The 13272-nt window shown below is 38.2% G+C and overlaps 1 protein-coding gene across 10 annotated transcripts in view; it reads left to right on the top strand.

The window, feature by feature from the left end:
• NFIB (nuclear factor I B) overlaps nucleotides 1-12256 on the top strand; it is a 338695-nt gene extending 326439 nt beyond the window's left edge. For all 10 annotated transcript variants that reach the window (XM_048849959.2, XM_048849954.2, XM_048849956.2 and 7 more), the window contains one exon: nucleotides 5565-12256. In XM_048849959.2, the coding sequence (XP_048705916.1) occupies nucleotides 5565-5582 (18 nt within the window). In that variant the 3' untranslated portion in view covers nucleotides 5583-12256. The remainder of the gene's footprint in view (nucleotides 1-5564) is intronic.
• Nucleotides 12257-13272: the final 1016 nt, after the last annotated feature.

The raw sequence follows: 13272 nt of genomic DNA, 5'->3' as shown, positions 1-13272 counted from the left end.
ATAATCAGATCCACCTTGTATTTAGCTGTGAAACTCAGGTACTTTTCCCAGACCTTAAAGAGAGCTCTGCATAAGCTAGAAAGCTCATCTCTTTCACCAACAGAAGTTGGTCCAATAAAAGATATTACCTCACCCACCTTGTCTAATATCCTGGGACCAACACAGCTACAACAACACGGCATGGAACAAGTTTGTAGCTCATCCCCTTATCTAGCGGGCAGTTATTCATGTCACAAAACCTACCAGCACAGGGCTCAATGATATCTTTTAGTCGGATTGCATAGTAAGAAGTGTTCCCTCTAATTTTTCCCATGTGCGGAGTGAATTTTGTGATGTGTACCAATATGGAGGTAATGTGTCACACATAACCTCCATGTTGGTGAACATAACAAAATTCATGTGGTGAGGGTGGGGCCGAGGGGTTCAGAGTGTGGGAGGGGGCTCAGGGCTGGGGCAGAGGGTTGGGATGCGGGGAGGTGAGGGCTCCATCTGTGGGTGTGGGCTCTGGGGTGGGGCCAAGGATGAGGGACTCAGAGCTGGGGCAGAGGGTTGGGGTGTGTGGGGGGGTGATGGTTCCGGCGGGAATGTGCAGATGGGGTGGGGCTGGGGCATGAGAGGGTTGGGGTGCAGTGGGGCTCCCCAGGTTTATGGTGGGGAGAGAGGACTTCCCCCAGTTCTCTCTCCCCGCAGCAGCACCTCTCCCCTGGTTGCAGCAGGGCCAGGTTGGGTCGGGGAGGGGTGCCTGTCCCCCGGCCATGGCAGGTCCAGGGCTGGGTTGGGGTTCGGGGAAAGGGTGACCGTCCCCAAGCCACGGCTGGGGCTGGACTGGGCAGTGGGAGGGGCACCTGTCTGCCAGCTGCAGCAGGTCCGGGGCTGGGCTGGGTCAGGGCCTGGGGAGGGACACCACAGCAGGTCCAGGGCTTGCGGAGACGCATCTCTCCTTGCCACAGCCCTGAGCACCTGCACAGTGCTTAATAGGCAGCTGCGTAGCCGCGCAGCTTAGAGGGAGCTCAGATAGTAAGGACAACATGGAGCTGCTCTGTCCCAGCGGGAGCACCAGGAGGCATTCTATCATAGGGAGCTGCCGTTTGGGGCTGCAGAGGCAACAGACCTCCTTCTACAACTCTCTGTAGCATGCAGCTCACTACCCTCCTCCCACAAAGCCAGCTCTTCTGCCAGTTGTGTGATGGGCACAGCTTTGATGTGCCTTCTCTCTACCCTCCTTGGGGCACCCTGTGGAAGAGAGAGGGGGCTGTGTCTGTGCTTTCCTGAGATCAGGGGTTGCAATTCTGCTTGGCAATCTGATCAGATCACACAATGGTGAGGTGAAGGGAAAGTTATCTATGCTCTTCACACCATTTCTACCCACATAACAACCAGGCAAAATTTGGGTCACAATTAGCTCTACTTGACATTTTTGTTAGGAATCTCTTCAGAAAAGCCATGGATGTAATGGGTGTGGAGATTAAACTTTCTTACTCTCACAGAAGTTCCCTCCCAGTCATGGTGGAGGGATGATGTCAGGGTATTGCAGAGAACTTCTATCCAGTCTGTGCCTGTTCTGTGGATAAACGGAAGATCTTGGTCTCCAGATCTGTCTGTTTGGGCACATATCATGAGCACTGAATTGCCATCAGTGTTTTCACTCATAAGCATCTGACCCACCAAGTGGTGATTGAAAGTTGAATTACATTTATCATACATTTTACTGTAAGAAATGCAAAAGTGTAACGAGGCTTCAAAATCTGAAAGACAGACACAAATACCTTGCAGCTTAAAAGAGCCTGAGTTAGTTGTGATTTAGCATTCTGATTAATATTATTTGTATTACCACTGCACTCACTGGTTCCAACCTGGATTGGGGTTCCATTGCATTAGGCACTATACTTATTTCCACCATTTTGGTTTAATTCCCTTCCCTTTCCTGCATATATTCTTATACTTGAAATCGACCATTTATAGGTGGTAGGACAGGTCTGCCCCAGGAAACATCATTATATCAAACTGAATTCTCATAAGAATTGCTCCTTAAATGCATGACTAGTTCTGAAAGCTCTTGAAACCATTCACCTAGAAGTGCCAGTGCTCGAAAGCAGGATAGATTGCTGGAAAAGACTGTAGGGACAATCCTCCATTGCCGGGGAAAGAACTAGCCACTACCCAGCAGTTCAATTTAGATAAAAAATTATCAGACACCTAAGCTGTGATTCCATTTCTAATCAAAGCACTTGTATACCATTGCACTGGCATGTTTTGCCATTTGTTCAGTTATTTGCACTGTTTTCCCTAAGAGTATGAACTGGATACCAGAACAATCTATATCGTATAATTGTTAACTTAACCTACATACTGGTAGTAAGAGGCTTATAAAACTCATATGGAATCTGCAGAGTGTTAACCTATGAGATTTACTCTTCCCCAAAGATTCATAAACCGTATTGACAAATATATTGCATGCTGCATTTGTGACATGGTCATAATGTAAGATGGGAGGTTTGAAAGGTTTAAATAAACATCTAAATTAAATTTGTTAGTTATACTGCAGCAACAGTTCTATTAGTCACTTACTACAATTTATTTTTATTGAACATTTTCCAAAAAAATAAAGATCTGTGTCTCCTCTGTATAATGCTGGATAAGAAAACTGCTACAAATAGTAATTTGTTCTTTATCAACATAAACTGCTGTCTTTCATATACTGTTGTCATTAGGAGGTTGTCAACTGAAAAAAAAAAAGTCAGATCAACTTCCAGCCACTAAAGTACACGGTGAATTCTCCAAAAAGATAACCTGTAAGCAGTTTATCTGAACTTCTTCTTTGCAATGCAAATTATTTACATTTCCAATCCCATGTTGAATCTGCCACAGAATTTACATTCTTTTAGTTACTCTTCTGTTTTAAGTGGCTAAGACCACAAATCCTGAGCAGTCTCTCTTTAGAATGTTTTTATTTATTTATTGCAATTTTCTATTATTACAGTTTCCTATACACAAATCAGCATGGAATCATTTTGGTTGTTTTTACTAGCTCTCACCTCATAATGCATTTTTAACATTGCTCACATTAAAATGGGATAATGAACAAAAATGCATTGTGGGACACAAATAGTGAAGGAAGATGAAGAGAGATAGGTTGAAACAATTAAGCCTCTTACATGAGATCTTGGTATTGAATATTTTTTTGGAACCCTAATCTTTTCATCAGATCATATGGGGCAAATCTTTCATGTATAAATGGATTTAACTCTTTGTGCATGTTTTAAGATTTATTGCGTAACTATCTCCATTTTTGAATATCGAGCATAAAAATTCTTTCTTAGGCAAACAACAATAAAACATTGAGTTCACCAAAGTTCACAGACATTTTTTGAGGAAATAGGAAATTTAAGATGATAATAAAGTTTTATTAGATTTGCAAGATCTAAAAACTCATGTGAAAAATAGCAGCACTTGTGGGCAGCTTTCTAGTAGGAGACACATTAGCATTCAAGGATTTGTACATTTTGCAAATGCTGTTGGGTGGTATTGTTTTTATAGACATTATTACATACATCTCAGGGTGATCATGATCCATATAATTCACTGAGGCAGACCAATCTTGCTCTGATGGGAGTTTTACCATTGATTTCAAAGCGAGCAAGATTGTCAATTTAAGCCAAAATTTTCAAACTTGGGTGTGTAAAGTTAGACATCTAAAAACTTGTGGTCTGATTTTCAGAGGTGCTGAGCACATGTAGTTCACATCTAAGTCACAATTTAGAAATTTTGGCTTTAGTTTCTATATTACACAGAAGTATACTTCCAAATGAACTGAGTTAAAGAGATGAAGAAGAAAACAATATTTGACTAAAGGGAAAAGGTGACTTTTTCCCATAGTATTGATTACCTGAGGAACATGTTCAATGGACTTTTCAAAATAATTATACTTTTCTATAGTTGGATAGCAACAGTTGAAAAGATTGCACAAACTGCCAGATATAATCGTAATTATTATTTATACACTTTAAGATTGATAAAGGGGGTCTGTTTTCCCCTTAATGCATACTCCTAACTCACATTAGCACTAACCAAGCATGTGCATGTATGTGGGGAAACAGGATCATGAAGGGATGATCACAGAAATGGGAGGAAAAAATAATTATAGCTTCCCTCATCAAAAATATAATATGGGTATCAGATTACAAAGTTAAGCATATACAAATGTTTTGCACAAAAAGAACATATCAGATACACAATGTATGTTCGCAGATTAGACTTGTATGCACTTGAATAGACAGGTGCCAAATGACTACATGAGTATGCAAATATCTAGTGTGCACACACCCACTGGGTATTGGAGAACATTTGGTGCAATAAAATAGGTATAAATTAATTGCTTGCACAGGTGTGCATACCTCATTTTGACAGTCTGACTCAGAATGTATGTTTCCATTTGATATAATGGTTTCTCTCTTATCATGCTTATGTTTGCTGAACAGTATATGGCCAAACTTTCCAAAGAGCTTCCTGTTTATTTATCAGCTTCCTGTTAGGCACCTACATAAAAGGCTGGATCTTCAGAGGGCTCAGGTCTTTCAAAAGAGCTTTTTGGAAAATCTGGCCCCAATTGTCAGCACTGTACACTTTTGGAAATCTGACCTGGAATGAATAAGTACCTGATCTTGCAAATAGTTTGCCACTGGGTGTAATGCTTATTACTAATAGTTACTACTTGGTAAAAAATTGCAAGTTGATGAGACTTAGATTCCTTAGTGACACAGGTGCAATGTTTCAGAGTAACAGCCGTGCTATTGAATATGTAGGTTTCTAAGTCGCTAAGGCACTTTTGAAAATGTTGCTCTACTGTGACTTCATGGTCCTAATTTCTACATGTGACAGTAAGTATTTGTTCCTTGGCTATTGCCATAGGACTGTAATAAGGAATGCACCCTGCTTTTGAAAATGTCTTTAAAAACTATGTTTTCATGCATTAAAGCTAAAAACATTTCTTCTTCGTCAGAGTCTGCTCTGATTTTGGACTCATGCACCTCACAGGCACATAATATAATGAAAAAAGGGGTTGAATGGTGTGATAGAGGGGATAGAAGGTTTATTAAATCACAGAAGAGATTTAGATTATACATTAAATGTGTATTTTGTGTTCTGATAATAAGCAGTATAACATGTACACTATAAGGGATTGACTAGTTCTTAAAATCAGAGCAGCAGTTTCCTATGAGTTCTCATAATGTAGTTTTTTTACCCGCTCCATAAACTTGCCTCTTTAACTTGTCTGGGGCTCTCATGGAATAAGCGGGCTATTTAGTGTATGATTACAATAATTCATATTAACACATTTACTTTTGTCTTTCAGTTGAGTTTGCAAAGGAAGTCGTACACACTTGAAGTTCAAGTGACATTCACAAATTTACCATCTTAAATTTATCTTAAATAGTGTTATTTATAATGAATACTAATCTGAGTCTTAATCAAATTTATGATCTTATTGTTGCAACATTCTTAATCTTTATTTTGTTCTCTCTCTCTCTCTCTCTCTCTCTCTCTCTCTCTCTCTCTCTCAACAGTCCTGGTACCTGGGCTAGCTTGGTCCCTTTTCAAGTATCAAACAGGACGCCAATCCTGCCGACAAATGTCCAAAATTATGGTTTGAACATAATTGGAGAGCCTTTCCTTCAAGCAGAAACAAGCAACTGAGGGAAAATGAAACAAAACAAAAATTAAAAAGAAAAAAAGAAAGGAAGACAGGACAAAAAATGAAACTGAAGAAAGAAGAAAAATAGACCAGCAATTGCAGCATTTACAATCACTAATTCCCTTAAGGTTGAAACTGTAATGACATAAAAAGGGTCGATGATATTTCACTGATGGGTAGAATGCAGCCCCTGCTAAGTAGCCTTTGTTATATGAAGTCCGCTGGGAAATAGATGTTCTGTCTCTGACAATATATTTTAACTGACTTTCTAGATGCCTTAATATTTGCATGATAAGCTAGTTTTATTGGTTTAGTATTCTTGTTGTTTACGCATGGGATCACTATTCCTAGTTATCTCACAAAACAAAGGCTAGGCGGCAGCAACAGAGCTGCAAGAGGACAAGGGCTGTGAGACAGCCGTTTTCTCAACACTCTGATTTCTAAAAGTTTTAAAAAAAGAACAACTCTGTAACCTTTAGTTATCAGAACAGATTTATTAAACTTTGGCCCTGACCCCAGCCGTTTCTAGCATGTTACCTAGTTTGGAATTTTCAAAGTCAGTATGAACACAGGCTCTCTGGAAGAAATGCCTCTCTGTAGGTAAAAGTGTTATCTCCTCTTGCAACAGTAAAAATTAATTTACCTTTTTACCCATTAAAGAAATACTTACAGAGGCAAGTGCAATTTAAAAATTATATCTAAAGGGGAACATCATTATAAGTCCTTCAGCCCTTGGACTCTAAATTGAGGGGATTAAAAAAAAAGAATTTAAAATTACTTGGTGCAAATTTATTTTCCCCTCAGTTTTGAGGGCATTAAATCAAGACAAATCATGTCACTGAGAAGAAGAAATTAATGGAAACACAGCACTTATGTTGGTTTAGCTGCTGCCTCCATAGAGGGGTAGGATTTATTTATTTAAAGTTACTGGTTGCATCAATAACCCATAGGGTGTATGTAAAGTTCTATAAAATCTGCATCATAGAGACGAAGAAAAAGGCAAATCCATGTCACAAAGGCAAAGCTTACAGTTTACAGACTGGGAATAGCAGGGTGGGGGGTAAAATATATTTAAACATGCACTCTCAAAAAAAAAAAGTCTAATCACAGGGTGCTGAAAACTTGCATGGTGCTTTCAGAAATTAGCCTTGTTCAACACATTTCTCATATTGACAGAACAGTAACGTGCATGGGCAGACCCATTTTGCCTCTATGTCTCTTAAAACTAATTAATTGATTAAAAATACTCTTTCCAGTAATCCTAATTTGCACGAAGTTATAATGTCCACATTACGTGCCTTGCCTTGAAATCTTTAAAAAAAAAAAAAAAAAAAAAAAAGGTGACATCACTCTACTTGTTTTGCTGCATTTATTATTTTAAATCTTTACCATTTTTATGACAAAATATTTTGTACTCCAGATGGGGGGAAAAAGTGTGACATCATGGATTTTTTAGACAGTTATACCCTTTATCTCACATTTATAAAGCATATCATGGCTGTGTATAGTTGCCGCTTAAAAATTGTAATCGACCAGCAATATTTTCAGTATTTTGGTGTTTTTTCTATTAATCTTTCATGTTTTTCATCTTCCAATTAATATTTGGGGGGGGGTTTTCAAATTTATACGAATTATGCAATACCAAGTTTTGCCTATGTAGGTAGTGCTTTTAGCTGTATTGGTTATTATAGGTAAGTACACAGATTTAAAAGAGGAAAAAAAGAATAATGTATGCTTTTTTTTGTTTGTTTTAATTGACCAAAGTGGGTACTGCTATTTTTGCAGTGTGATGAGGTCCTTTTGTGTACTGAGAGATGGACAGGGGATTTTTTTTTTATACATATATATATATATATATATATATTCTGGGGAGGGTGGGGAGGATTTTTAACACTTTACAGTGTAGCTGTGAAGCCGTGCACCCTTAGCCAGGCAAGGGCTGCAAAGCGACTGTTCTGCCTACTGTGACAAACTTTCAAATAGGTTCCCTCTTTTTAACTTCCCACCTGGGGTGCAAGCTGAACTCATTTCTGGATTTTAAAAAAAAAAAAAAAAAAAAAAGGATTCTGTTGGAGGCAGACTTGACTTGAGGAAATTGTTTTACTTTTTTATTTCGAGAGGTCAAGACCCACAGCGAGACTGAGTCTCTTTCATTTATGGCAAAGATATGGTATTCCAAAATGTACACTTTTAGAGGGTGTTTTTAGCTAGAATGACATGGAAACACACTGTCTTCTATGAGATGCACGTAGTGGGCCACATTCTTTGTTGGTGTAACTCCATTGTTTTTAGTTGACTCCAAAGGAGTTACACCAGCAGAGAATTTGGAGTTCTATATTTAAATGACTGGTGAATGCTCTTTTTCCCTATGTCAAAGAGTTGGAGTCTTTTTTAGTTTATTAACACACATCATCTGAATTACAGGCATCTACCTTAGCAAATAGATGCCACAGGTTTAGAATTTCTTCACATACAAAAGGTCAGATGGAAAGCTGCAGTTCTGTACTGTAACTTGAATGGAATTAGAATACAATGTAAAGAAAAGTTTATTTCAAGTAAAGTAAAATCTTACAGACCAGTGGGCCTAATGCTGCAAACCATATATACATAAGGACTCTACTTTACAGCTCAATTTAGGGAGCATTTTCCCATCAATAGACACCCTTTTATTGGGGTTCGGATGCAGGGGAGAATAGACTGCTGAGCATTGAGCCCCCTGTGGGATAGCTGAGCCCATAAAGGCTGCTTCTATTCCAGTTTTTTGTCTTGAAATTTCCCGTTATTGGTCTACCACTGGGATGCAGCTCTAACAATGGTAGCACTGCTGAACGCTCTAGTGGCTTTTAAGTGCTGGCATTTTTACTATTGTGTCATCCAACCCTGCTCAGAGCAAGTCTAGATGACAATATAGTTAAAAACAGTGGCAGATTCCAGCACCTTGTCTCCACTCGCGCACCCACCATCATTGCTACCTCCATTGGAGCGGTATCAGTGGGACGTGTTATAAGAAAGCTGTGTAGGCAAGGCTTAAAAGGCAATAGAGAGAGAAAATAGAAAATAAAAAATCCTCAAGGTTTATATTTAGATAAATTAAAAAAAAGAAACCAACTTTATGTTGCTCTTTTTCTGAGCCCCATAGTAAGTGAATTTATTCACTAAGTAAGCGGCTGTTAAGACTAACTGAAACGTAGTAACCACCTGGAGGATCCCTTAGGCTGTGGCCTGATAAAATAAACTGCGTATTGTTCTCTCAGCACATCACTTAATAACAGTTCTGAAGCATGGTTATGTGCTAGAGCACTGTATTTGATTATCCCATTCAGTAAAATGTCCCTTTAAACTTTGACTAGCACAGCAGGATGAAACCAAGGCAAGTCCAGACAATAAAGTGCAATAATTTAAATGATGCTTATCCTTGTAGATGGCGGATGCTCTTAACTGAACTTTTCATGTATCTTTGACCTATGGTGTGAACAAATCAAGCTTACAAACACAGACTTTTTTTTTTTTTTTTTTTTTAAGTCAAACTCGCTCCGTGTGAATGAATTTTCCTCAGTGGAATGTTAAGCTACTCTGTGGGTTTTTCTGCCTACCTCTTTAATATAAAGGCCTGTTTTGAATAAAAGAAACCCAAACTTCCTTTTCTTTTCTTTTTCTTTTCTTTCTTTTTTTTTTCCTAAGTTCAAAAGTCAAAAGATTAAGAAAATATTGAGGACTCAAATCCAGTCTCTAGCCTCCTCCTTCACCAGGAAGTGTATTCTGACTAAATCAAGCCACCCCGTTCTATGTGCACTGTTCTGCCTTTATTAAGTTGCTTTGCAGCCCTAGCCTTATGGCTGTGCCACTGAAGTGTGTTTCCCCTGGAGTGACATGAACGTTTGAGGCTTGACTAAGGGAAAAAAAAAAGGCAGTGAAGGAGACTGTACATAAAGACATGGCAAAAATATTAATTATAGCAATATAGTTGTGGGGTGATGTTCAGGTGGGCAGCTCCATTGAAAATATGTGAATGAATCTGTGAAGCTGCAAGTAGCGAGAAGAATGGAGGATCTTCTTAATGAACCACCTACCTTGTAGACAGTAATTTGTACACTGTATAGTTTTGTTAAGAATTTTTTTTAATTAAAGTACCCTTGTTTGTAAAGCTAACTTTTTAACAGTTATAATGGAAATATATGACATTTCCATTTTTAAAGTAAACAAGAATATTCCTTGTTTGGAAACTGGACTTGGGTTAAAACTCTCCAGTTTCTTAATTTATGTATTAAAAAAATCTGTCCACGTTAGGAGTTATTTCGCAGATTCCTATGCTTGAAAAGCCTAGGTTACTAATCCTTTAAAAAAAGTTGTAAATGGAGAAAAGTTATATTTTATGAAGGTTATTTTGTTGTATTTAGTATTGGAAAAGTTGGTTTTCAGAGCATTTCAGGATGTTGGAAGCACCACTGTCTTTTTATTAGTATATATGGCCTTTAGCAAAAGTTTTTGTGATTGTTACATGATGGTATTTAAGATTAGGTTCACAGAGCATTCAGGATAGGCAGAGAACTCTAACAGTACTTATTGTCTCACATAGCTGTGTCCTCAGGGAGCAGAATTTTGGATTTGCGACTTGTAGCTTCATAAGGACTTAATGAAAGAGATTGCACAGGGACATACTCCGCCATGACACCCAAGTGTGTTCTGTACCTAAACTCTAAATTATTTGTACAGTGTGAGATTATGAAGGCTGCAGAAAGTTATCCCATATTCAGTGTACAGTATTCACTTTTAATGAAACAACTCTATAACATTACTGGGAGTACGGCCCTAAGCATGACATCCAATATAGTTTACATGATCCTGTCGAGGTCCTTTGTTAACATTAACCAGCTGCATGCTTCCTGAGCTTTTTTTATTTGGTTTCTATAGAAAACTTTAAAGAAAAATATGCAGGCTAATCAAGTTCAACAGGAAAAGCTCAAAATTGAATGTTCTACTCCATGCTGAAGGAGCTGAAAACTATCTCCTTCTTATTTGCACTTTCTGCTAGTTCCCCTATTTTTTTAATTCCTCAAAATTGTGTGGGTGTGGTGGAGCACTGCAGTTGGAGGATAACACGGACCACTGATTTTGCCCTTTAACCCTGCACAATGACCTTTGCATCAGCCAAACTTATTGCCATGACAACTCTTTGTACTGTTTCCACACCACAGCTCTGTTGGTCACATTGTTAATAGTAAAGGGGACAAGTTGGAGACGGTCAATTTTTTCATTTTTTGTTGCAATTTTTTCTTCAATGGTTGTAAGTAGTTTTTTTTAATAATAAAAGAGTTCACTAGTTATTACTCTTTAGAAATGTGTGTGTTGCAATTCAAATGTATGTTGAATTTGTGAAAAGGGCTTCAGTGCCACTAGCATCCCAATACGCTAGACTAAGCCTTTGATACTTTTATTGCATGATACAGTACCAGTAAAACAAAAGGTGGCCTAAATAAACGGAAAGCAGTGTGAGCTAGTGACACTAAAGCCAGTCTTTGTATTACTGTATTTTTGACAGAATGGTTTTGAAAACTGTGCTACAGGGACTGATGTGGCAAATGTATCTCTATATGCAGAAGGAAGTTTTTTTAAGAAGTATGGCTTATTATGCATTCTTCATTGAGGGCATTGAAGTTGCATGGACTGATAAAAGTTGATGCAAAATGAGAAAGAAACAAAATAAACCAGCAAAATGTTTACCAAAAAACTCAAACAAATGAGCAGTGCCTGTTCAATTTCACAGTCTCTGTTGAGTTCAGTTGTAAATATGTTTCAGATAACATTTTCTTCAAAAAAAACAACAAAAAAAATAAAAAAAAAATAAAATAAAAAAAAATCTCTACAACGTTGTAGAATGTGAGGGGTAACTCAATCCCAGGCATAGGCTTCTCAAAAGCTGCATTAGATTATGTCTTCATCAAGCTGTTAATTTGTGCTTATATCATATAGAACTTTTAGTAAACTGGGAAGAGGCACCCCATCTCAATGATATTTCTCTGAGAACAACTTTTGTAGGGCTGTGTGTTTCTTTAGATACCTTTAGTACAACTGTAGGTGACAAGTAGTCAGTTATTGCTTGCTAGCTACACACCAGGGTTGATCCATTTTAAAACTTTTGGCACTTCCCCCCATACTGTCGGCCATAAATATTGAAGGTTGTATTTTAATTAAAAGAAGTAGGTGCATGAACAATCTTGGTGTAACAAACTTTTCCCAGTAGGATGGATTACCCTAGAGTTACTTAATTTTGGGAACTGGGGCTCTCTGGCAGCAGACCCATTTTGAGCCAGAATGTGAGCAAAGGTTTTTATTGTGCCTGGCTGGAGGAGGATAATGTTCTTTTGGGTACTTTTTTGTGGGTTACAAATGAACTCAACTGCCACAAGTTTTAAACTGGTGTAAATCAAGCTTGACTTAATGTGATTGTTACTGTTATATCCAGCCTATACTGCTAGCAGCTGCTCATACTGCAGTCAATTACTGGAAGCGGATATATTTCCTATGCAAAAACTGTTTAAACAATAAAATGAGCTATGCTACAGACCTTGGTCTCATGTTTTCTTTACTCCCCTCTTAGAGTAATGATTGGTTGGTTGTATCTTGGAAATTACCCTGAATCCATGAATTTGACAGCATTGCAAAGACTCTGTAGCTCTCTGTATAGTTCCTTGGTTATATTTCACTTATCTGCATACATCTTGATGTTTAATGTACAATGCAAAAGAAAAGAAGAGAAAGAAAAAGAAAAAAAACCATGCAAGCTGATCGGGGGAAAAAATCATGAAAGTTCCACTTTTTGTTGAAATTTCATTGTCGTCATAATGCTCTGACCAGCTCTAGTAACTACACACGCTACACTAACCACCTCAGCTGTGGTCTCGGGATAGAGCACAAGGCTGGGAGCCAGGAGACCTTCGAGTCACTGTATGACTGATATAGAGTGCCAGATAATTTGGCAAGTTATTAAACTTCTGTGTGCTTCAGTTAACCTTTCTGTAGAATGGACATAAGAAAACTTGCCGATCTTTGTAACACTTTGAACCTGATCCAAAGCCCATTGTAGTCAGCTTGACTTCACTGGGCTTTGGTTCAGGCCAGTTGAGATCTAAAGATGCTATCACATTAGTGTTAATTATTATACAGACTGGATATCCCATTATGCTCACGTTATAAGAAAGAAGCTGTTTTCTTCATGCATTAACCAGAGTACCTGATCTAGTCAAATTAAATGACCAGCATTAAAATGTTAGCATATGGATAATTAACTGAATCATAATATAGGGGCCTAAACGAAAACACACCGAATCTCAAATTTTACTCTCCAAAGTGGCTCCCCAGCTAAATTGGTAGGAGCTTACTGAATGTTTCTGAGGGCAGAATTTAGCCCCAATGTGACCATCAGGGTGACAAGTACAAACAGCATTCTTTTATTTTCCTTATTTTTTTTAAAGTGGGAAAATAAGCCAATTTGGGGGTTTTGCACAGAGAGAAGCTATTTCTTGAATAAAATGACCTTTCTAGAATAGGGTTCTTTGCTCTATGGTTGGCCTGAGGCATCC

The sequence above is a fragment of the Caretta caretta genome, chromosome 5 (genome assembly GCF_965140235.1).
Source record: "Caretta caretta isolate rCarCar2 chromosome 5, rCarCar1.hap1, whole genome shotgun sequence".
Classification (NCBI taxonomy): domain Eukaryota; kingdom Metazoa; phylum Chordata; order Testudines; family Cheloniidae; genus Caretta; species Caretta caretta.
Note: the sequence above shows the minus strand (reverse complement) of the source record. Positions and strands in the feature narration are given on the sequence as shown.